The sequence below is a fragment of the Rutilus rutilus genome (assembly GCF_951802725.1).
Source record: "Rutilus rutilus genome assembly, chromosome: 20".
NCBI classification, from domain to species: Eukaryota; Metazoa; Chordata; class Actinopteri; order Cypriniformes; family Leuciscidae; genus Rutilus; species Rutilus rutilus.
In genome coordinates this window covers 35,418,151-35,444,583 of record NC_140225.1, presented here as the reverse complement: position 1 = coordinate 35,444,583, position 26,433 = coordinate 35,418,151, and the positions used below count along the sequence as shown (strand labels likewise).

The 26,433-nt window shown below is 43.5% G+C and overlaps 1 protein-coding gene across 2 annotated transcripts in view; it reads right to left on the bottom strand.

Moving 5' to 3' along the window:
* Positions 1–26,433, bottom strand: part of ppp1r21 (protein phosphatase 1, regulatory subunit 21) — a 48,210-nt gene that overhangs the window by 4,511 nt on the left and 17,266 nt on the right. The window contains exons 15-20 of one of the 2 annotated variants that reach the window (XM_084391435.1): positions 20,599–20,745; positions 20,032–20,124; positions 19,839–19,958; positions 19,695–19,796; positions 11,512–11,547; positions 11,196–11,312 (exon numbers count right to left, since the gene is read on the bottom strand). In XM_084391435.1, coding sequence (XP_084247561.1) covers positions 11,196–11,312; positions 11,512–11,547; positions 19,695–19,796; positions 19,839–19,958; positions 20,032–20,124; positions 20,599–20,745 — 615 coding nt within the window. Of the gene's footprint in view, positions 1–11,195; positions 11,313–11,511; positions 11,548–19,694; positions 19,959–20,031; positions 20,125–20,598; positions 20,746–26,433 lie in introns of both variants that reach the window. The other variant, XM_084391434.1, reaches the window with a different exon arrangement.

Genomic DNA, 26,433 nt, shown 5'->3' with positions numbered 1-26,433 from the left:
TTTTCCCATAATTGGTATCGGTTTTGTAATATCGGATTCACCGTTTTGAGAATTGGACGCAAGACCGCCATTATACCACAGCGTCTGACGGGAGACGAGTCAACAACGGTGTTCAAAGGTAAAATAACTCGCATCCCTTAATTATAAACTTTATTTAATATAACAGCCAACAATGCACAAATGAGATAAGCACAAATATGATATGTTACATAAATGCTTAAGTAGTTTAAAGTTGGCGCTAAAAAAAAATAGAGACGAACTCACAGAGTAACGTAATCCGCCAAGTCCTGTCTCAATAAAGACGTAACTTTACATGAATTAAATAAAAAGAATACATGTTTGAAATAAAAGTGCTGAATTTAATTTTCTCTATGTTGCCTGCTCATCATTAGTCTCGTGAAGTCACGTTCACTCACCGGGTTGGTGTTTCAGCATGGCCACCGTATGCAGCTTTTAACACAAAACTCCTTAAATTATATTAACATCTACTATATTACTTTTATTTTGCTAAAAAACATATAAATAATTACAACTATGTGGGAATTAATTATGATCTTCGCGAGAGACGTTCTTTGTAAACGCACACAGTCAGGTATTTCATAATCTAGACCAACAAAAACATGATTAATAATTCTGATAACATGCCAGATGAAATAGACTCGGTAACTGAATATTCCAGCGTTTTCCATTCCCTTCACTCTTTAGCCTATCAACCAACACATAAACCTTTAAAACTACTTTAAAACAAATGCTCATATTTATGATTATATTTATGGGGAGTCGATAGACTCGTCCTGTTATTTATTTATGTTCTCCATTTGTTGTTATAAATAATAGGACAGCAGTAATGTTATTTTATTCAGACGGTTTAGAATGTTTTATGCTTTTTTAATTTGTTAGAATTATTTTTACATGCAATATTCATTACCTGTTTGTTTACCTAAAAAAAGACACTTTAGTGACAGTGCATTATATACACACACATTATATACATACACAAGAGTGTATATGCACTCTTTCAGACTATTTATTGATGTAGAAGTGTATTTTGTTTTGTATGTAAGGAGGGAGTGAAATTACAAAAATTACATTATTAAAAAAGTGTTAAATAAAACAATAAATAAATAAATATATATCGGCACATAAACATACAAATAATTGGTATCGGTTATAAAACAAATCGATATCGGTCAATCTCTAAATGTAATGATCGCTTATATTTATCATGTAAAATTCTTCTACTTTAAAAAAGCATCAATTATTTAAATGTTTATTGTGGCATGACTGGATGCTTCGTAACTCTTCAGTACACAAGCAAACACTTCCAGAACATTCACACTAAGGCTACGTTTACACGGAAACGATCTGAAGAGAAAACGCAAAAGTGATCACTTTTTATTCTGCGTTTAGACGAGCGTTATGGGGGGGAAATCTGCGTGCATATGGTGACGCAAAAGTGTGTGAAATTCAATGTAGTATGCACTCCAGGCGGCTAGGTGGCAATGTGAAGCACTGATGGGTGCCTTCACTGTCTAGCAGACTTTTGCGTTTTTACCGTTTAGACGGAAACGCGACGGTGGAGCGTTTTTAAGATTTCCACTCTGGAGGGTGGTTTCACTTTTGTGCGTTTTTAAGCCCCAAAAACGCCGTCACTGTCTAAACGAAAGGCACATCTGATAAAATATTTTTACGTTTTCACCCGCGAGCGTTCTCGTGTAAACAGGGCCTAAACTAAGATCCACTAAGGCTTTTCAGCGGATCTGGATATGCAGTGAAAGAATCAGTCACACAGCAGACAGCATGTGCTTCTGACTCACTACTACTGCTGAAACACTCACAAACTCCACAGCCGTACAAAATGCTCCATGCTCACAATAAACATATTATTAGTTCAGATATTATATAGCTATTCAACTATGTATCTATTAACTCAAGATAATACGTGGTAAAAACAATCTGTGTTCAACACAGTCTTGTTTCTTTACCCAAATTCACTAAAGCAAGCTTACAATATTAATTTACATTTTGAGCTGTGGGTTTTTTTGTGGTGAATTCCAGGCTTACGTCACTAGATCTTGTGTGTTTATGTCATGTCTGTAACCACTCTAAACAGTGACGTTCGTTGATCTCACTGTAAGTCACCTATTGCCAACCGGTGACAAAACCACAGTGGCAGACATAATGCCTATTTGCTCGTAGGATGTTTTTACTTCTGTAAGCTTAATTAGAAGTTTTTACTGTCAGCGTGCAGGTAACCATGAGTGCTACTCTGATGGTGACATGCAGTTTCATGGATCAGCCACAGATGGCGATAGAGAGGCCAAACTTCTGTGGCGTAGGTTGAAATATTCATGATTCACAGCAGGCCAATCTAAACTAGAGCAGCGGTTGATGTCCACCTTCACCTGTAGACTAATGGAGTGCTATTAGAAATGCAGATATTAGTCCAGAATTTAAAGCTGATGTGTACTTTTCATTCAAATATTTCGTAGTATGCAGCATCATATGCAGAGAAGACTATCATTTATTAATTCTTCGGTTGACAAAAAGTGACTTTCAAATCATTGCTCTGCTTGTTTTTCTCCCCAACAAGAGAACCGACGGGACATCAGTTTGATGACGGAGTGAAACAGTCATTATTTGTGCACAGAAAACACATCAGTTTTAACCATCATTAACGGATCTGACACGGATCGATGGCAGAGCAACTGTGCACGTCTAAGTTGATGTTTAAATGTTTTTTTTTTCAGAGGAATGCCAAATAAGGTGCTTGTATGGATCTTGGTGGAGCAGCAGTTCCCAACATGAGCAGAACAAACGTGTTGAGTCCTGAGCGTGTTGAGTATTGATTGCGTTTTGAGCACTTAGCATGTGGAGTACTGAGAGTTTTGAGTATTGATCGCGTTGAGCACAGTGTGTTGAGGACGGAGCGTGTTGAGGACTGAGAGCGTTGAGGAGTGAGCGTGTTGAGGAGTGAGCGTGTTGAGCACTAAGCGTGTTGAGGACTGAGCGTGTTGAGCACTAAGCGTGTTGAGGACTGAGTGTTGAGCACTAAGCGTGTTGAGGACTGAGCGTGTTGAGGACTGAGCGTGTTGAGGACTGAGCGTGTTGAGGACTGAGAGTGTTGAGCACGGAGCGTGTTGAGGACTGAGAGCGTTGAGAGCGTTGAGGACTGAGCGTGTTGAGGAGTGAGCGTGTTGAGCACTAAGCGTGTTGAGGAGTGAGCGTGTTGAGCACTAAGCGTGTTGAGGACTGAGCGTGTTGAGGACTGAGCGTGTTGAGGACTGAGCGTGTTGAGGACTGAGCGTGTTGAGCACTGAGCGTGTTGAGGACTGAGAGTGTTGAGCACTAAGCGTGTTGAGGACTGAGCGTGTTGAGGACTGAGAGTGTTGAGCACTGAGCGTGTTGAGGACTGAGAGTGTTGAGGACTGAGCGTGTTGAGGACTGAGAGTGTTGAGCACTGAGCGTGTTGAGCACTGAGCGTGTTGAGGACTGAGCGTGTTGAGGACTGAGCGTGTTGAGGACTGAGAGTGTTGAGGACTGAGCGTGTTGAGGACTGAGAGTGTTGAGGACTGAGAGTGTTGAGGACTGAGAGCGTTGAGGACTGAGCGTGTTGAGGACTGAGAGTGTTGAGGACTGAGCGTGTTGAGGACTGAGAGTGTTGAGGACTGAGAGTGTTGAGGACTGAGAGTGTTGAGCACTGAGCGTGTTGAGGACTGAGCGTGTTGAGGACTGAGCGTGTTGAGGACTGAGCGTGTTGAGGACTGAGCGTGTTGAGGACTGAGAGTGTTGAGGACTGAGAGTGTTGAGGACTGAGAGCGTTGAGGACTGAGAGTGTTGAGCACTGAGCGTGTTGAGGACTGAGCGTGTTGAGGACTGAGCGTGTTGAGGACTGAGAGTGTTGAGGACTGAGAGTGTTGAGGACTGAGAGCGTTGAGGACTGAGAGTGTTGAGCACTGAGCGTGTTGAGCACTGAGCGTGTTGAGCACTGAGCGTGTTGAGGACTGAGCGTGTTGAGGACTGAGCGTGTTGAGGACTGAGAGTGTTGAGGACTGAGAGTGTTGAGGACTGAGAGCGTTGAGGACTGAGAGTGTTGAGCACTGAGCGTGTTGAGGACTGAGAGTGTTGAGCACTGAGCGTGTTGAGGACTGAGAGCGTTGAGGACTGAGAGTGTTGAGCACTGAGCGTGTTGAGGACTGAGAGCGTTGAGGACTGAGAGCGTTGAGGACTGAGAGTGTTGAGCACTGAGCGTGTTGAGGACTGAGAGTGTTGAGGACTGAGAGCGTTGAGGACTGAGAGTGTTGAGCACTGAGCGTGTTGAGGACTGAGCGTGTTGAGGACTGAGCGTGTTGAGGACTGAGAGTGTTGAGGACTGAGAGTGTTGAGGACTGAGAGCGTTGAGGACTGAGAGTGTTGAGCACTGAGCGTGTTGAGCACTGAGCGTGTTGAGCACTGAGCGTGTTGAGGACTGAGCGTGTTGAGGACTGAGCGTGTTGAGGACTGAGAGTGTTGAGGACTGAGAGTGTTGAGGACTGAGAGCGTTGAGGACTGAGAGTGTTGAGCACTGAGCGTGTTGAGGACTGAGAGTGTTGAGCACTGAGCGTGTTGAGGACTGAGAGCGTTGAGGACTGAGAGTGTTGAGCACTGAGCGTGTTGAGGACTGAGAGCGTTGAGGACTGAGAGTGTTGAGCACTGAGCGTGTTGAGGACTGAGAGCGTTGAGGACTGAGAGTGTTGAGGACTGAGCGTGTTGAGGACTGAGAGCGTTGAGGACTGAGAGTGTTGAGCACTGAGCGTGTTGAGGACTGAGAGTGTTGAGCACTGAGCGTGTTGAGGACTGAGAGTGTTGAGCACTAAGCGTGTTGAGCACTGAGTCAAGTCAAGTCAAGTCAAGTCATCTTCATTTATATAGCGCTTTTAACAATGTAGATTGTCTCAAAGCAGCTTCACAGAGATAAATGTATAATATAACGTAAGATTGTTTTGGCTTTATAGCGGTTCTTTAATAAAGTTATTTTCCAGCTAAAGTTAGTTTCGATTGATTCGCTTCCGTCGCAACCATCATTTGTTTTTAAATTAGGGCCGCCAAGACGACACCATTCTCTCTACACAGACTTTAGCGAACCTGTGAGAAACGCTGATGGCGTTCAGATGCGCATTAAGAACGGGTTCTATAATTATGTGCGTTTGAATATATGTGTGCAGGTTTGGAATTCCCTACAAACCAAGCCTAAACAAATTACTGGTGTTTCCTTATAGTTTTGATTCAGAATTTTATTTTATTTTATCAATTCGGGGTAGATACGCAAATTGAGTTAAACATACAAATAATTGGTATCGGTTATAAAACAAATCGATATCGGTCAATCTCTAAATGTAATGATCGCTTATATTTATCATGTAAAATTCTTCTACTTTAAAAAAGCATCAATTATTTAAATGTTTATTGTGGCATGACTGGATGCTTCGTAACTCTTCAGTACACAAGCAAACACTTCCAGAACATTCACACTAAGGCTACGTTTACACGGAAACGATCTGAAGAGAAAACGCAAAAGTGATCACTTTTTATTCTGCGTTTAGACGAGCGTTATGGGGGGGAAATCTGCGTGCATATGGTGACGCAAAAGTGTGTGAAATTCAATGTAGTATGCACTCCAGGCGGCTAGGTGGCAATGTGAAGCACTGATGGGTGCCTTCACTGTCTAGCAGACTTTTGCGTTTTTACCGTTTAGACGGAAACGCGACGGTGGAGCGTTTTTAAGATTTCCACTCTGGAGGGTGGTTTCACTTTTGTGCGTTTTTAAGCCCCAAAAACGCCGTCACTGTCTAAACGAAAGGCACATCTGATAAAATATTTTTACGTTTTCACCCGCGAGCGTTCTCGTGTAAACAGAGTCCTGAGCGTGTTGAGTATTGATTGCGTTTTGAGCACTTAGCATGTGGAGTACTGAGAGTTTTGAGTATTGATCGCGTTGAGCACAGTGTGTTGAGGACGGAGCGTGTTGAGGACTGAGAGCGTTGAGGAGTGAGCGTGTTGAGGAGTGAGCGTGTTGAGCACTAAGCGTGTTGAGGACTGAGCGTGTTGAGCACTAAGCGTGTTGAGGACTGAGTGTTGAGCACTAAGCGCGTTGAGGACTGAGCGTGTTGAGGACTGAGCGTGTTGAGGACTGAGAGTGTTGAGCACGGAGCGTGTTGAGGACTGAGAGCGTTGAGAGCGTTGAGGACTGAGCGTGTTGAGGAGTGAGCGTGTTGAGCACTAAGCGTGTTGAGGAGTGAGCGTGTTGAGCACTAAGCGTGTTGAGGACTGAGCGTGTTGAGGACTGAGCGTGTTGAGGACTGAGCGTGTTGAGGACTGAGCGTGTTGAGCACTGAGCGTGTTGAGGACTGAGAGTGTTGAGCACTAAGCGTGTTGAGGACTGAGCGTGTTGAGGACTGAGAGTGTTGAGCACTGAGCGTGTTGAGGACTGAGAGTGTTGAGGACTGAGCGTGTTGAGGACTGAGAGTGTTGAGCACTGAGCGTGTTGAGCACTGAGCGTGTTGAGGACTGAGCGTGTTGAGGACTGAGCGTGTTGAGGACTGAGAGTGTTGAGGACTGAGCGTGTTGAGGACTGAGAGTGTTGAGGACTGAGAGTGTTGAGGACTGAGAGCGTTGAGGACTGAGCGTGTTGAGGACTGAGCGTGTTGAGGACTGAGCGTGTTGAGGACTGAGAGTGTTGAGGACTGAGAGTGTTGAGGACTGAGAGTGTTGAGCACTGAGCGTGTTGAGGACTGAGCGTGTTGAGGACTGAGCGTGTTGAGGACTGAGCGTGTTGAGGACTGAGCGTGTTGAGGACTGAGCGTGTTGAGGACTGAGAGTGTTGAGGACAGAGTGTTGAGGACTGAGAGCGTTGAGGACTGAGAGTGTTGAGCACTGAGCGTGTTGAGGACTGAGCGTGTTGAGGACTGAGCGTGTTGAGGACTGAGAGTGTTGAGGACTGAGAGTGTTGAGGACTGAGAGCGTTGAGGACTGAGAGTGTTGAGCACTGAGCGTGTTGAGCACTGAGCGTGTTGAGCACTGAGCGTGTTGAGGACTGAGCGTGTTGAGGACTGAGCGTGTTGAGGACTGAGAGTGTTGAGGACTGAGAGTGTTGAGGACTGAGAGCGTTGAGGACTGAGAGTGTTGAGCACTGAGCGTGTTGAGGACTGAGAGTGTTGAGCACTGAGCGTGTTGAGGACTGAGAGCGTTGAGGACTGAGAGTGTTGAGCACTGAGCGTGTTGAGGACTGAGAGCGTTGAGGACTGAGAGCGTTGAGGACTGAGAGTGTTGAGCACTGAGCGTGTTGAGGACTGAGAGTGTTGAGGACTGAGAGCGTTGAGGACTGAGAGTGTTGAGCACTGAGCGTGTTGAGGACTGAGCGTGTTGAGGACTGAGCGTGTTGAGGACTGAGAGTGTTGAGGACTGAGAGTGTTGAGGACTGAGAGCGTTGAGGACTGAGAGTGTTGAGCACTGAGCGTGTTGAGCACTGAGCGTGTTGAGCACTGAGCGTGTTGAGGACTGAGCGTGTTGAGGACTGAGCGTGTTGAGGACTGAGAGTGTTGAGGACTGAGAGTGTTGAGGACTGAGAGCGTTGAGGACTGAGAGTGTTGAGCACTGAGCGTGTTGAGGACTGAGAGTGTTGAGCACTGAGCGTGTTGAGGACTGAGAGCGTTGAGGACTGAGAGTGTTGAGCACTGAGCGTGTTGAGGACTGAGAGCGTTGAGGACTGAGAGTGTTGAGCACTGAGCGTGTTGAGGACTGAGAGCGTTGAGGACTGAGAGTGTTGAGGACTGAGCGTGTTGAGGACTGAGAGCGTTGAGGACTGAGAGTGTTGAGCACTGAGCGTGTTGAGGACTGAGAGTGTTGAGCACTGAGCGTGTTGAGGACTGAGAGTGTTGAGCACTAAGCGTGTTGAGCACTGAGTCAAGTCAAGTCAAGTCAAGTCATCTTCATTTATATAGCGCTTTTAACAATGTAGATTGTCTCAAAGCAGCTTCACAGAGATAAATGTATAATATAACGTAAGATTGTTTTGGCTTTATAGCGGTTCTTTAATAAAGTTATTTTCCAGCTAAAGTTAGTTTCGATTGATTCGCTTCCGTCGCAACCATCATTTGTTTTTAAATTAGGGCCGCCAAGACGACACCATTCTCTCTACACAGACTTTAGCGAACCTGTGAGAAACGCTGATGGCGTTCAGATGCGCATTAAGAACGGGTTCTATAATTATGTGCGTTTGAATATATGTGTGCAGGTTTGGAATTCCCTACAAACCAAGCCTAAACAAATTACTGGTGTTTCCTTATAGTTTTGATTCAGAATTTTATTTTATTTTATCAATTCGGGGTAGATACGCAAATTGAGTTTTCCCGACGACGCGTTATCTGTAGAGTGGGAAAGGGATCCTCCATAGGGAGAGACTAGTTGGCCCTTCAGCACTGCATTGACATCGGGTCCAGGCGAAGGTCCTTCATCAGATCTGGAAACGGCCTGGATCCGGCAGGCTGCGGGAAAACCTTGGGATAAACAAAGACACTAAAATTAGCGTAGATGCCATTCTTCTCATGATGTAACAAGTACATCAGGATTTATGGGAAGTGTTCCCGGTTCCAGCTGACCTAATCTATGCAGCCTAATATTGAATTATAGAAGTCTATAATGTATTATGTGAACGCTATGTCAAAGAGATGTGTCTTTAATCTAGATTTGAACTGACAGAGTGTGTCTGCTTCCCGGACAATGGTAGGAAGGCTGTTCCAAAGTTTTGGTGCTAAATAGGAAAAGGATCTACCGCCAGCAGTCGATTTAGATATTCTAGGTATTATCAACTGGCCGGAATTTTGAGATCGCAATAGACGTGAAGGAGTATAATGCGTTAAGAGCTCGCTCAAGTACCGCGGAGCTAAACCATTTAGTGCTTTGTAAGTAATCAGCAATATTTTAAAATTGATGCGATGTTTAATAGGGAGCCAGTGCAGTTTTGACAGAACCGGGCTAATATGGTCATACTTCCTGGTTCTGGTAAGAACTCGAGCTGCTGCGTTTTGGACCAGCTGTAGTTTGTTTATTAAGCGTGCAGGGCAACCACCCAGTAGAGCATTACAATAATCTAGCCTTGAGGTCATGAACGCATGGACTAATTGTTCCGCATTTGTCAATGAGAGCATATGACGTAATTTAGATATATTTTTAAGATGGAAAAATGCGGTTTTACAGATACTAGACACGTGACTTTCAAATGAAAGATTGGTATCAAAGAGCACACCCAGGTCCTGAGCGTGTTGAGGACTGAGAGTGTTGAGCACTGAGCGTGTTGAGCACTGAGCGTGTTGAGGACTGAGCGTGTTGAGGACTGAGCGTGTTGAGGACTGAGAGTGTTGAGCACTGAGCGTGTTGAGGACTGAGAGTGTTGAGGACTGAGCGTGTTGAGCACTGAGCGTGTTGAGCACTGAGCGTGTTGAGCACTAAGCGTGTTGAGGACTGAGCGTGTTGAGGACTGAGCGTGTTGAGGACTGAGCGTGTTGAGGACTGAGAGTGTTGAGGACTGAGCGTGTTGAGGACTGAGCGTGTTGAGGACTGAGCGTGTTGAGGACTGAGCGTGTTGAGGACTGAGAGCGTTGAGGACTGAGAGCGTTGAGCACTGAGCGTGTTGAGGACTGAGAGTGTTGAGGACTGAGCGTGTTGAGGACTGAGCGTGTTGAGGACTGAGCGTGTTGAGGACTGAGCGTGTTGAGGACTGAGCGTGTTGAGGACTGAGCGTGTTGAGGACTGAGAGTGTTGAGGACTGAGAGTGTTGAGCACTGAGCGTGTTGAGGACTGAGAGTGTTGAGCACTGAGCGTGTTGAGGACTGAGAGTGTTGAGCACTAAGCGTGTTGAGCACTGAGCGTGTTGAGGACAGAGTGTTGAGCACTGAGCGTGTTGAGGACTGAGAGTGTTGAGCACTGAGCGTGTTGAGGACTGAGCGTGTTGAGCACTGAGCGTGTTGAGGACTGAGCGTGTTGAGGACTGAGAGTGTTGAGGACTGAGCGTGTTGAGGACTGAGAGTGTTGAGCACTGAGCGTGTTGAGCACTGAGCGTGTTGAGGACTGAGAGTGTTGAGCACTGAGCGTGTTGAGGACTGAGAGCGTTGAGGACTGAGCGTGTTGAGGACTGAGAGTGTTGAGGACTGAGCGTGTTGAGCACTGAGCGTGTTGAGCACTGAGAGTGTTGAGCACTGAGCGTGTTGAGGACTGAGAGCGTTGAGGACTGAGCGTGTTGAGGACTGAGAGTGTTGAGCACTGAGCGTGTTGAGCACTGGGGTGTACTGGGGTGTGTTGAGTACTGGGGTGCGTTGAGTACTGGGGTGTGTTGAGTACTGGGGTGTACTGGAGTGCGTTGAGTACTGTGGTGCATTGAGTACTGTGGTGCATTGAGTACTGTGGTGTGTTGAGTACTGTGGTGTGTTGAGTACTGTGGTGTGTTGAGTACTGTGGTGTGCTGAGTACTGGGGTGTGTTGAGTACTGGGGTGCGTTGAGTACTGGGGGTGCACTGAGTACTGTGGTGTGTTGAGTACTGGGGCGCGTTGAGTACTGTGGTGCGTTGAGTACTGTGGTGAGTTGAGTACTGGGGTGCATCGAGTACTGGGGTGCATCGAGTACTGGGGTATGTTGAGTACTGTGGTGTGTTGAGTACTGTGGTGTGTTGAGTACTGGGGTGCATCGAGTACTGGGGTATGTTGAGTACTGTGGTGCGTTAAGTACTGTGGTGTGTAGAGTACTGGGGTGAGAGGAGACAGGGTTAAAAGTGTTGAGTACTGTGGTGTATTGAGTACTGGGGTCTGCTGAGTACTGGGGTGTGTTGAGTACTGGGGTGCGTTGAGTACTGGGGGTGCACTGAGTACTGTGGTGTGTTGAGTACTGGGGCGCGTTGAGTACTGTGGTGCGTTGAGTACTGTGGTGAGTTGAGTACTGGGGTGCATCGAGTACTGGGGTGCATCGAGTACTGGGGTGCATCGAGTACTGGGGTATGTTGAGTACTGTGGTGTGTTGAGTACTGTGGTGTGTTGAGTACTGGGGTGCGTTGAGTACTGTAGTATGTTGAGTACTGTGGTGCGTTAAGTACTGTGGTGTGTAGAGTACTGGGGTGAGAGGAGACAGGGTTAAAAGTGTTGAGTACTGTGGTGTATTGAGTACTGACCTCAGCGTGGAAGTGGACGGCTTTGCTGTCACAGATCTGCAGTTGAGAAGTCAGATCTGAAACGCGGCTCATGTAATGAGTTTTGATCAGATGCTCACGAGATTCCTGATCTCCAGCCTATGGCACACAAACAACAACAACAACAACAACAACAACAACATCATCATCATCATCATCATCATCAACATGACATGAGCCGCTTCATTTAGCACCACGGTTTTAAATAGGCTGGAGAGATGATTATGATATAGAATATGATGTATGAATCTGAATATGCAGATATGGTTATTTAAGAAAGTAAAACATGAATACATACGCTCTCGCTGCAGGATGTGATGGTTAAAATGCCGACCTGATAATAGAGACAGATGATAAAAATATTACAGCTGCACCAAAATGTCAATAATATTTTTAGTTTTACATCCAATAATATATTTGTATACAATATATATAAGAAAAAGGTATAAAAACAAAATTCAGTTTAGAGTTATAATGTACAGTAAAAAAAAAAGTTAATTAATTGAGACCTACTAATTTTTGAGACCTGCAGCAACAAAGAAATGGTAGACTTGACACTGTATGACAAATACATTTAAAACAATCAGTGTTTCCAGAGCTTTTCAAACATGTGAACCTGCTGATGCAGTTCCTGTGAATCCCTGAGCCGCATGCCTGAACGCTGCTCAACTCTCACGCATCATGTCTGTGCATCACACAAGTGAGCCATTTAGCATTTTTAAAATGGTGAATTGAATGAAATGCGAGTAATTTGTATCCCTGACAAAGAATCTACATAGTGTGTTTGTCAGTTACTATGAAAGGATTGGTGAGGCTGCATTGAACAAAACGTCAGGTTACTTGCGTAACCCTGGTTCTCTGATAACAGAAGTGAGGTATTTCAGAATAAGAACGAGAGACATGTGTGAAGTGTTATGACAATCAGTATAAAACTCTGATATGAAAATTCTGTCAAATTATTGCCCAATCTCAAATCTTTCATTCCTGGCTAAAATCTTGGAGGGTGTGGTTGCGGCCAATTAAAAAACACTTAATTGAAAATAATCTATTTGAACCTCATCAATCTGGGTTTCGGAAATGAAATAGCACTGAGACTGCGTTGGTTAAAGTCACTAATGACTTACTATTAGCCTTCGACTCCGGCTCCATGTCTCTTCTCATTCTCTTGGATCTTAGTTCAGCCTTTGACACTATTGACCATGCACTGTTACTTAATCGTCTTGAAAATGTATTTGGTTTGTCAGTGACAGTTCTTGGCTGGTTCAAGTCCTACTTTACTGACCGATGTCAATTTGTTTTTATGGGTGGCTTTAGGTCCAAATTTAGTTCTGTTCATACTGGCGTCCCACAGGGGTCAGTATTGGGTCCCTTACTTTTTAGTATGTATATTTATCCACTTGGTCAACTACTAAGATCTCTTGACCTTAACTATCACTTTTATGCTGATGATAGGCAGATGTATATCCATTCAAGACCAGGTCAGCAAGTGGACGTTGTGTATCTTTCAAACTGTTTTGCTCAAGATTTGGATGTCTAATAATTTTCTGTCTTTAAATGGCTCTAAAACAGAAGTTATGCTCCTTGGCTCTCCTCATCAACTGCAAAAGGCTGGGTCTCTTTCTCTATGTGTTGATGGTGTTGCCTTGGAGTTTCAAAGCAAATAAAAAAATCTTGGTGTCATATTTGATGCCACACTGTCATTTGAGCCTTTTGTGCAGAATACGGTTAAGACATCCTTTTATCGCCTCAGAAATATAGCACATTTACGTCCTATGTTGTCCTTCTCAGTTGCTGAGAGGTTGATAAACTCTCGTTTTTTCACGTGTTGACTACTGTAATGGTCTTCTAGTTGGGGTATCAAAAACCTCAATTGACAAACTTCAATATCTTCAAAATTCAGCTGCTTGAGTATTGTATGGGGTCAGGGCTAGGGACCATATTACCCCTGTCTTGGAGACTTTGCACTGGCTACCTGTCAAGTACCGTATTGATTTAAAATCCTTATGTTGACATATAAGGCTTTGCATAATCTGGCTCCTCAGTACTTGACTGATCTATTAATGCCTTACACACCACGTCATCATCTGCGTTCCTCTCAGAGTGGTCTCTTGGTTGTTCCCAAGATACGGCTTCGTTCTAGAGGTGATAGAGCATTTTCTTCCTATGCTCCTAAGCTTTGGAATTCTCTCCCGGCCGACATTAGGGAAGCAAATACATTAGTTACTTTTAAATCTCTTCTCAAAACTTTCTATTTTAGGATTGGTTTTACTTGATTATTCATTTTTATTTGTTTATTTTTGTATTTAAAGAGTGTAGTTTTCTCTGTTGTTATGTTTGCCTGTAAAGCGCTTTGAGAAAGCAACTTTTTAAAGGTGCTATATAAAATAAATGTATTATTATTATTATGACGTTACACTCGCCGCTCCAACACCGAGCATAGAGTGAGCCAACGATAGCACAGTCACATCCAATCTATAGTATCTGACAAAAGATGGCCAGCTCGCCGCAGCACATGTGTCTTGAATGAAGACACCCCTGAACAGAGCCCAGGAGGGGCGCATTCACCATCCACTGAGAGAGCCACTGACGTGAAATAGGTCTCCCCTTGTAACAGTCAAGTCAAGTATATTTGTATAGCGCTTTTCACAATACAGATTGTATCAAAGCAGCTTCACAGTATTAAATTAAAATAATACAACAAGGTTTGTTTCTAGTGGAATTTATTGATTGATAAAATCAAACTAAATATCCCCAGAATATCCCCAGAATATCCCCAACTGAGCAAGCCAAAGGCAACAGTGGCAAGGAACCGAAAAACTCCATCAAGTGACCTAATGGTGTCCTAAAACTCCATCAGGTGACCCAATGGAGAAAAAAAAAAACCTTGGGAGAACCCAGGCTCAGTCGGGGGCCAGTTCTCCTCTGGCGTTTATTAACTAGAGGCCGGATTGTAATTTGAACTGTAAAATATGATATGAATGCCTGGCTGAAGAGATGCGTCTTTAATCTAGTTTTAAACTGGGAGAGCGAGTCTGAGCAACGAACAGTATCAGGAAGGCTATTCCAGAGTTTTGGGGCTAAATGTGAAAATGCTCTCCCTCCTTTGGTGGTTCTGGATATCCAGGTATGACCAAAAGCCTTGAATTAAGTGATCTTAAAGAGCGCGATGGATTATAGTGCGATAGAAGATCCGTTAAATAGACTGGAGCTAAGCCGTTTAGGGCTTTATAAGTCAGTAGCAATACCTTGTAATTAATACGGAACTTTATAGGTAACCAATGCAGTGATGATAAAATCTGTGTTATATGATCATATTTTCTTGATCTAGTAAGAACTCTAGCGGCGGCATTCTGGACTAACTGTAGCTTGTTTATTGAGGATGCAGGACAACCGACTAATAAAGCATTACAGTAATCTAGTCTCGAGGTCATGAATGCATGAACTAACTTTTCTGCATCAGAGACATCCTACAATGTTAAAGTTGTAGTGTGAGAGGTTTTGTGGGCGGTGTTTTGAACCGATAAGTAGTACCTCTGTTTTGTCTGGATTTAATAAAAGAAAATTACGCGTCATCCAATCTTTTATATCTTTAACACACTCTGTCAATTTGGATAATTTAGCGTTTTCATCTGGCCATGATGAAATATATATTTGAGTGTCATCAGCATAACAATGAAAACTAATTCCATGTTTCCTTATAATATTTCCAAGTGGCATCATATATATTGAGAATAATAGAGGGCCTAACACAGATCCCTGCGGCACTCCATAGTTTACTGGAGTTATGATCGATTTTTCTCCATTTAAATAGACAAAATGGTAGCGGTCAGATAGGTATGATCTGAACCAGCTTAATGCTTGTCCTTGAACACCAGTATAACTTTGTAGTCGATCTAAGAGTATTGTGTGATCTATAGTATCGAACGCAGCACTAAGATCAAGTAAAACTAGTATTGAGATGCAGCCTGTCAGCCCACGAGACAAAAAGCTGACTGCTCCTTCGAAACACACAAGTTCTCTGAACATAAGTGTGCAGAGCTCGCACCGGGCACAGACAATGTAACCGCTCTTATAATAATAATAATTCGTTACATTTATATAGCGCTTTTTCTGAGACCTCAAAGCGCTTTACATAGAAGGGGGAATCTCCTCAACCACCATCAATGTGCAGCATCCACTTGGATGATGCGACGGCAGCCATATTACGCCAGAACGCCCACCACACACCAGCTTACTGGTGGAGAGGAGACAGTGATGAAGCCAATCAGTGTATGGGGATGATTAGGAGGCCATGATAGACAGAGGCCAAGGGGCAAATTTGGCCAGGATGCCGGGGTTACACCCCTACTCTTTTTCGAAGGACATCCTGGGATTTTTTATGACCACAGAGAGTCAGGACCTCGGTTTAACATCTCATCCGAAGGACGGAGCTCTTTTGGCAGTATAGTGTCCCCGTCACTATACTGGGGCATTAGGACCCATACAGACCACAGGGTGAGCGCCCCCTGCTGGCCTCTCTAACACCTCTTCCAGCAGCAACCTGGTTTTTCCCAGGAGGTCTCCCATCCAGGTACTAACCAGGCTCAGCCCTGCTTAGCTTCAGTGGGCAACCAGTCTTGGGCTACAGGGTGATATGGCTGCTCTTCCTCTGATGAAGAAAAAGGTGGTGGAAAGAACGGCAACAAATCTACAGATCTGTTTGCTCCTAATGTTTCTCTTAACTTAGGAACGAATGCCGGGCTAGTTTTCAGCGTAACTTTCGAGCCACCCGCTGCAAACTGCATAAAGGAAGAATGTACAGACAAAGCACGTAATTCACTCACTCGCTTTGCTGTAGTGAGAACCAGTATTAAAACTGTCTTCAAAGAAAGACGCAGTAAATCAATACTCAGTAATGGTTCAAAAGGAGGCTGGGAGAGCGCCTCCAGAACCACCGATAAATCCCAGGGCGGGATCAGGGACTTTGTGACCGGAAGTAACCATCTCGCCCACCTCATAAATCAACATATCAAGGGGTGCTTGGCTTATCGTTCCCGAATACTGCGCATGCACGCCAGCTCTCTGCTTGCGCAGCGAGTGTGCTCCTCTTCTCTTCGCTTACTGGCGGTGCGGTGGCACCACTCAGTGGTGAAGATAGGCATTGCAGTTTCAATGGGGAATTTTTTGGTTTAATTTGTATTGTTGTTTTCACACATTTCTCCGCCCTTGGCTCTTGGCCTGGATGCGTAGGAATTTCTTTTCTTTTCTCACCTCTTTTACTTGTGCAAACATCCTCTCCTGACCTCATCATTAACCCCGTGGGTGGAGGTAGGGGAATAATCGCAGGGGGCACCATGGTAACTTGTGCCACCATTCCTCTCATAATGGTGAGTGAACCTGCTGAACTGGCCATTGAAACGCTTGAACTGGGGCCATTCACACTTAACAACTTTCTTTGTTTCCCCGGGGGAGGAAGAAAAGTGTTGAACTCTAAATCTAAGGGGGGTGGAGCAGAAAGCCCTAGGAGCTGTAAAAATTCACGCGGGCAGGCTGATATGATCGAGCTGTAAGCTTTCTAGGTAAGCAGGTCTCGAACACCTCTCCCTCCTTCAAGTCACACTGTTGGCACATAGCTGTGACAGTAGAGCCAAACATAGCCTTGGGGTCTACGGGGGCGTCCAGAAACTCCACTCTTTCCTTTTCAGAAAGGCCTGAGAGACTGAGCCATAACGCTCTTTCTCCCACTACAGCCAGCCCCTCTGAAGCGCCCCACGTGATGTGTGGAGATTCAGATCTGCTATCACACAAATCTCCTCCCAGAGCGCTGGGTTGGGAGAGCCTGCGTCCAGCATGCGGCCCATCTCCTCCAGTAGCTTAACTGATTTACTGTTTTGTGTAGAGTCTTTTGATACTATGTATTTTAAGATAAAACCAACAGTCAATGTAACCCCACCTATATCGTTTCTCCGATCTAATTAATCCTCATTTAATGGCTCACACTTTAGTGTAGATTGCCTTCTCATAGAATGCAGTGTGTGTGTTTTTTATATCTATCTGAGTATAAATGGACACAAACAGCAAGGCCCATGTCTAACCACACTTGAGACGGAGTCATAAATCCTCCCAACAGAGGGTTAGGTCGAGCCAACCCTGAGAGGTGGGACCTTTCGCAGGCTATAAATTGCCTCTACACAAGCCCTTCCCCTCTCTTGGCCTTCTTGGAACGTTCGGGTTGCTGTCCTGCGTGGCCGCACCAGGCCACACGGCAGCAGGCCTTGGCCCACAAGCAGCCATGTGCTCATTCAGGAGAGAGAGGACTCTCTCAACCACACTAGAATCAAGGACAACATCAGGAGTTTGGCACAATTTCTTCATTCAATGCAGAAGTCGTCAATCGCAACTCCAACCATCAACTCTTCTGACTTCCTCCCTTCTCCTGGTTGCTGTGCGTGGCCTCTCCGGCCCAGGGCCAGCATGCCACAATCTGCTCTCCAGCCACGTGCTCATGGAGAGAGAGAGAACTTTCAACCAGAACAGAGGAAAACAAACCATGCCAGTTCATCACCATTTCTTCATTCAACACAGAAGAAATCTGTAATGAGGTTAGATGTAATGGAGAAGAAGGAGGTGGGAACCAGCGAACAGTCGAACACACAATTTAATGCCAAAATAAACAAATACAAAACGAAAGTAAAAGACAGCTCTCTCAATCTCCACTGTCGTCGCTCCTCCTTTTATGCTTCCGTTCCTCCGTGAGAGATACGAGACCAGTGAGTCGCGCAGGTGTCGCTCACCAGTAATCACGCCACCGGCCTCGCGTCGCTCTCTCACGGCCCTCGGCCTCGTCCTGCTCGCCACAAAATCGATTGAGACTCATGGAACCTTCAAAATACTTCTTCAGGAACTTCACGAAATGCTTTCACTGCAAAGGCCATGCAAGTATACATTTAATGAGGTGTTCTGATAATAATAAGCTGATGGTTCTTTTCATAGTTAATAAAACTTGTGCACAATACGTATTTGGTTCTGATTATCTGCCCTGCAAACAAAGTCTATTTAATGATTTCCAGATTCTGGAAACCAGAGTCCCCACTCTGGTTACTCGGTGGACGAGATGAAATAGGAGGGAGAATGTCGTCATCCTCTTCCTCTTCAACGTCGTCTAGAAGATGAGGGGATAATTCCTCATCTTCATCATCATCATCATCATCATCTTCCCCGCTATACCCGCGAGGGCATCTCCAAAGAGAAGGGGGGAGGTCCGGGGACTCCCCGTCCATAATCTCACCCCTGGGCTGAGTCTGAAAGGAGAAGCATGGGTCCTTGTTTCCTGCTATTGCAACTCTAAGTCTCCTTCCACGGATCTTAGTAGGAAAACCAGAACAGTTAGGGCAGCCTTCTGGGTTCGATACCGCCGCTTGGGCATGCTTAACACCCAAGCATGATATGCAGAGCGAATGTGAATCTCTCGCCGAAATCCATAGGCCACAGGAGCACATCCGAGGGGAGCATCATTTCCTCCCGTGCTCTCTGCCGTTCTAGCCGTGGCCATCACTCTCCACTCTCTTCGTTCGGTAAACTCTCACCGTGACGTGTAGGTTTACTATCTCGGAGCAGTGTATACAGAGGAATTCTGAAAATAAACTATTTTCTAATACAAACTGAATCGTATTGGTTTAGAACGTAAGGCTGTTTATTCTCTTAGGGGTGGAAAAACTCACCTTGACGCGGACGTTTTCCCACACTCACAAGAAAATGCAACCCTAACAGCAATATATAGATTTTCCACGTTTGCGACGTCACCGGTCGGCTTCGTCTGTATACGGTTAAGCAGAAAATCCAAAATGCGTCAGTGAGTACAGCTTCCACAATCTTCACAGTGAAGAAGATATGCCTAGAATGACGCAGTAGTGGGCTGCAGCGAGTTATAAACCAGGGAGGCGGGTCTCCCTGATCGCTGTCTCGATTGGTCTGTCTGTCTGACAGATGTGGTGTAACTGGTGCTTCCACAGTCGGTCACGCCGTGAGATACCGAATGGATGTTAGAAAGAGAACTTCTGAATGGATTCCTGACTAACTTAAACACCTCTGATTGGACACTATGTTCATGAGCTCATGTCTGAGCTCAACCTTACACAGACACACACAGGAGCATCTGAATGCAGCCGTCTATCAGGGAAGTCTCTTTACTACCAGTGCTGTCGAAAACCTGGTATCATTGCATTGTTACAATTTCAGTATCGGCTTGGTACAGAGTTTTGACAAACCTACTATACAAGGAAACTTGTGGAAAAGAAAAGCGTTGATGTAGTCATGATTCATAATTCTGTTGGATTCCATGATTTCTGATGCATTTACAGCACTGTACGCAAGGCAATTGTTTGCCTGTAGTTACACACAATCAACACTGCACATTTTCTTCTGTTTAAAACACCTGCTGACTCATGGTTAGGTGTGTCTGATTAGGGAGATGAACCACTGTTCCAGCATGAGGTCACTCACCAGGCTGGTGTCCTGGACGGGCACTGGACTATCAGGACGGGCAGCACCGGGTCCGTCAGCGGCGCTGTGTGGTTCTGCTGGAGCCCCGGAGAGGATCTGAGCGGCGCTGTGTGGTTCTGCTGGAGCCCCGGAGAGGATCTGAGCCTCCAGCTGAGCGATGCGCTGACTCTCCCTCTGTAAACGCACCTGACCCAGCTGAGCCTCCAGCAGCCAGTGCTCCTTCTCCTGCTCCAGACGACACATCTTCTCCTGACTCTGGACAACCTGATAAACACACACACACACCGTCAGACAGACGGTTGGACAGACAGACGGATAGACAGACAGGTTCAGGTACCTGCTGCATGAGTCCCTCTCGACTTTCAGTAGAGCTTGTCAGAACATGTCGGTTTGCTAAAGCATCTCTGTACGGCACCGATTCTGATCTGACCTGAAAACACAAGAAAACACACCAACATTCACAGGACTGAACTGTGCAAATAGGCCTTGTAGCGGTCCATTTATTTGTGAAGTGCTTTCCACGATTGTCAAATATATTGTGCTGTGACCGATGCTGAGCGCCAAATAACGCAACAAGCTACAAGAGGCTGTGTTACAGTAAGAGAAAACACTGTAACTATCAGTGAATCTATCAGTCACTGCAAAAACATCATATCATTAAGATCAAGTGCTTAAGAACCTCTCCATTTCCCTGACTGGACTACTGCAGTCAGGCATGTGATCAGAGGAAGGGGCTTTCCCTCGGAAAAAAACAACCGTTTCAATGATCTGTACCTGAAATGTTACTTATGTACTTTTATCTTGTTTTTATATTTTTCGACTTTGTGGGAGCCTCTCTTGCCTCCTTCCCTTCCCAATTCAAAGCTTGACCTGTACTTTAAAGGAAAGTAATAAAGACTGTGACCTTCCTGATGGCGCTCATGTATGTGGCGGCGCGCCTCTTGTTCTCCATCACACTGTGGGCCTGCAGCGGGTTCAGGACGCCTCCTCGCGGACCGTAGCCAGGACACGACGCCAGGAAATCCAGGCTGTTGCTGAAGAAGGTGGCCATCTGTGTGAGAGACAGTCCGGCAGGAATCAGACAGTGAACCGGAGGACAGCGAGGCGGTGTGTGTTGTGTATAGGATGAATTTTGTCTCAAATTGATTAATAAATGCATGAGCAAAACCTAGAATTACATGAATTTGTAGCATTTTGTACAAATAAAGACATAGTTGTAAATACAAAACCTCAATTTTGTATTAATGTAGGTCAGAATTTGTGCATAAAACAAGTAAGATTGCATTTTTGGATCAGGTGACATGCATGCAAGGCAAGTTTATTTATATAGCACATTTCACACACAATGGAAATTCAAAGTGCTTTACATAGAAGGAATTAGAATAATCAAAAGAAATCAGATTAATTAAAACAGTTTGATGGCAAAAATGGCCGAACAGTGGCACAGTGCTCTCAGTAAATGCACAGCTGAACTGAAGTGTTGTGAGTCTGGATGTGAAAGTGACTGTAGGAGCACATCTGATCTCCTCTCGAAGCTGGTCCAGCATAATAGCTAAAGCAGACTCGCCATGCTTAGAGTGAACACTTGGTATTTCTAGCTTTCGTTCTATCCCGCTTGGATTATTGTAATTGCTTATATGCAGGAATCTCCCAGTTTTCCATTACAAGGCTTCAAATGGTTCAAAACGCTGCAGCTAGATTTCTAACTGGGGTTCGCAAACATGAACATATTACTCATATTTTAATGTCTCTTAACTGGTTGCCGGTGTGTCATAGAGTTGATTTTAAAATATTGTTGTTTGTTTTCAAATCCTTAAATGGTCTTGCACCCTCTTACCCATCTACCTATCTTACCTGGTCCACAAGCAGTTATAACCTGTCCCAGCCACATTCACGATTTAAGTTGAGAGGGGATCGTGCTTTCGCAGTTGTCGATCACTTATATGGAATAGTCTCCCCTTATCCTTGAGATCCCTGTCCTCTTTACATGAGTATGGATTTAAGCTAAAGTTTTATCTTTTTGACCGGGCATTTCATTAAATCTCAAATATGGTTCTAATACATTATGTGTTAATGGTTTATTTTGCCCCTTCTTTCATGTTTCCTGGACTTTTACCTTGTAAAGCACAGTGGTCAACTTCTGTTGTGTTTATTTGTGCTATATAAATAAATAAAATGAAAAAAATAGCTGATATGATCCTAATGATCTGAGTGATCTGTTGGGTTTATATTCAGTGAGCATATCTGCTATGTATTGAGGTCCTAGGCCATTGAATGATTTATATACCAGTAATAATACTTTAAAATCAATCCTAAATGTAACTGGGAGCCAGTGTAAAGACCTGAGGACTGGTGTGATGTGTTCATATGTTCTGGTTCTGCTCAGCGTTCTGTATGAGCTGACACTGTCTTATGGTCTCTTTGGGAAGGCCAGTGAGGAGTCCATTACAGTAATCCACCCTGCTGGTGATGAAAGCATGAACAAGTTTCTCTAAGTCTTGTCTGGAAACTAAGCATCTACTTGACAGACATTTGACAGTGTCAGATGCAGCACTGAGGTCGAGTAGTACCAGCACTGATAATTTGCCTGAATCAGTATTTAAGCGAATATCGTTTATTAAAGTATCCATTCGAGCTTAAGAATTTGTTCAGCTGATTGAAGACAACTTTTTCAATGATCTTGCCTATGAAAGGAAGATTTGAGATCGGTCTATAGTTGCTTAATATGGTCTTATCCAGACTGCTCTTTTTCAGGAGGGGCTAGACAACTGCAGCTTTCATGGAGTTTGGAAAACTCCCAGAGAGAAGTGAAGCATTTACCACTTCTAGAAGATCTGCTTCTAAACTGTTTAACACACTTTTGAAAAATGATGTGGGAAGTGTGTCAAGAGCGCAGGCTGATGTTTTAAGGTGCTGTACGGTTTCTTCCAAAATTTTGCCATCAATTTCTTCGAAATCAGACATAGTAACTACTTTCTGAGGTTGTGGTCTGACTCGTTCATTGACTTGTTTCTGAGTGGACCCCTATTTGATTCATTTGGATTTTGAGACTTTCATTTAGCCGGTTTAGCCTAGCACGATCCACACACACACACACACACACACAGACACAGACACAGACACAGACACACACACACACACACACACACACACACACACACACACACACACACACACACACACACACACACACACACACACACACACACACACACACACACACACATTTGAATACTTTTATTTGGATCTGAAAGACATTACAAAGAAAACAAGATCCAAATACTCTGGGCAGAGTCTTTGACACGGTGACAGGTCTACAATTTCATGGCTCACACACTTGTACAGGTCCTTCTATTTAAGATTCTCAACACATTAAGGATAAACAAAACATCTCCGTCTCCATATCTGCATGCTCCCTATGGCTGAAACAGAGCAGAATTTTACAAGCCTTTTTGCCTCCTTTTTTTGCAGCCCCCCCTAACTGCACCCCCTGATCACACTCTTATGGACATGGCCCAAACTTCCGAATACCAGAATTATTAGTCTACAGTTGTATCCGAGATGGAGAATAAGATCTACCAGAGGTTGATATTTCAATAATTTGGAATAGTAGCAAGTATCCATATACAGATCCAAACAGCAGCCCACCTCACACACACACAGGCTTCATAGCCTCATTTACAATTACAATGTCAGGAGTATTTGGAATGTTTTTAAAATAGTCACTGTCAGATATGTTATAAGATCTTACTATCATGTCCACAGATTACCTTTTGCAAGTCCTTTGCAACCAGATCAACCAGACGGTCATGTCTAGCCACATAAAGTCCTTTATAGTTGTAGCATCCGTTTAGTATGTGAGCAACCGTTTCATTCTCCTGCTGAGTTGAGTGTAATATACAATAGGGTTCATGCTTTGATGGATACCATATTGCCAAATTGTACTTCGTTGGTAGACACTGTAATCTTGCTTTAACCATGAATATCAGAATGTCGTCTGAGATTGAGGGGTTTGTCAGGACAGAATGAGACACTGAATGGTCGGCAAATTGGAGTAATGCAAGCATACTTTAAACAGGCAATCCGATTAAATCAGGTTTCTCCCATAGAAAATCATTATAAAAACGCTTAAAGTGCAATAGCGCGTTGCATCTTCAATAAGATGTATAGGCTACTGGGTTTTAATATCACTGTGTTACTGCATTACGCCACATTAAGCATTTTCTTTATAAATGGCTAAATGGGAGGAAAACTTTATACAGACAAGAGCATATATCATCATTTCTATATACATATAGCTGGTCAATGTGGTCTGTTGTCTACTGTGTTGAGTTTTCAATTGTATTTATGTAATTGCTTACCTGTAAGTATCTACAATGTTTTGTACCTTTTAACTCTACTTCCCCTTTCCCTAAGTGGTTATTCCACTTGTCAGGCCGCCATTGTAAATAAGAACTTGTTCTTAATGACTTGCCTGTAAAAATAATGGTAAAAAAAAAAATATATATATAGAATATGAACGCGATGCACAAAATTTCACATTAATGGCGTTTTCCTCCCTTAGAGCCTGGTAAAAAGAAAAAGCTTAACGTGAAATTTTGCGCGTCACGTTCATATTCTATGATATAAGTGATCCACAAATGCACATCTTACGTGTTGCATGCACAGATTCTGACCTACATTAACCCTCTGGGCTCTGAGGTGTTTCTGGGCCCTGGAGGTGTTCTGACATGCTCTGACATTTGTGCTTATTTCTGTTACTTGTAAAACTTTCATGGCTAAAGTCTGATTACACTGTATTCAGCCCAAATTGTAGCTCTGCTACAATAATATGTGAGCAACATGTATGTAAAAGTTTGTAGTTTTGAGAAAATTACGTAGTTTGTGAAAAAAAAAAAAAAAATGTAGTCACTGAAATAAGGCCATAAACCCCATACAGATTATTTGTTCACAAGATTTTTGAAAATTGTGTCATGTAGTCTAGCATATTTGCTTCTAAACTATATAAAAATCATCCTGCCCACTCATTCATATTTAACAATATATTGATTTAAAATTTGTAAGACATGTTTTGTGTAAGAAAGCTGTATGCGAATCATCATGAATATTGATGTGTTTCACACCTGAGAAAGACAAAGACCCTCCCATAATGGCCCTATCAGGTGGGACTGTGAGGGTACTTGAACAAAGAATGAGAGATTAAAATAATGGCTTTTTGATTGTTTGGATTTATTTACAACACAACATAATCCAAAAATACATAACGCAGGACAAAAAGGCACATTATTGAACACACTGATCTAAACAGTTCCTGTTCAACATACCTGTCATTTCCAAGGTGTTTGATTTTTCATTTTACCATGTTCATGTACAGAGACTCATGTGAATGTTCAAGTTAGCAGGGCTCATCAGTGGCATCTGGTTCCTGTAAAAAAAAAAAATTATAATAATACATTTTTCTTAAAAACTAGGGCTGCACGATTTGGGGAGGAAAATCTACTTGTGATTTTTCTGGTTAAAAATGTGATTTAAAATCCACAAAAAAGATACATAATGAACACCAGGCTTGTTGTGCCTGTAGGTAAATACTTGTAGGGCTGCATAAAGTAATAATAACAATAATTCTAATTTACAGAAATGCAGGTGGCATATAACTTTAAATCATTAAAAAGGAACACGTCAATACACTACACTAGAGAAACATATGGATTATCATGTTACTTCAAACATTTCATCCGTTATGACATTATGAAATGAGTAAAAACATGAAACCTAATGTTCGGCGCGTTTTGCTTTTTTAAATGCACAGCGCGAGTGACTCGAACTCACAGCGTCTGCAGAGAACATTTACTGAAGCGATCAAGCCGCTCCTCATATATAACATTATTCTTACTACATTATAAACATCTACGTTTGAGCAGATATCCACGATCACAGTATTTAACAGTAAACACTGGTCTACACATTATAATATTCATCATGTTAGTGTAAACACTCATACTTCTTTTATATCATGCTGTGTTTAATATAATCGAGCATAAAAACATCCTCCTGTGGTACTTGTATATTTATTTAGCATTGAAAGGTTACCTGTTTCTGTCGATTTCATACATTTTAGTCTGGCACCAGTTCAACTAGTACAATGTGAAGTTTATGCAACAACACGATAAACTAATATAAGTGATAATACATTTCTTACCTTAAAAATATTTCTTATCTTCAAATCACATTCTTCTTGTTCTTCTTCTGAGTAAATCCAGTGTAACTCACAGCGTGTCTTCCAAACTCGATGAAAAGCAGGGAAATGATGAAGTATGATTCTTTATTTTGAGGTGATGAGGGCGTTTACAGGTTCGCGTTCCTTCACGTGGACTATTGCATGTGAATCGCTGGTGTGGTTACATTAGAGATAATGAGCAGGCACTTGAGAAACTGTACATCTCGTTGCTTTCGTAATGATTACTTAAACAGAGAATATTTATTTTTGAAATGATTTACATAATTTAAAAAGACACTTCAAGCTTTCTAAAGACATATCTTCTCATGTATGTGGCAAGTATTCGCTGAGTTACAGTTCATTTTCTGTCACGTTTCAGACTGAACTTCACACACTGAGAGGGACGGCAGAACGTGCATTGTGTTTATTTTACGAAAAGCACAACATTTTTGTTTATATTATGAGTGTACACAAATAAAAGTAGACATTTAACAGTTTTGAATGATGTATAACACTCGCCTA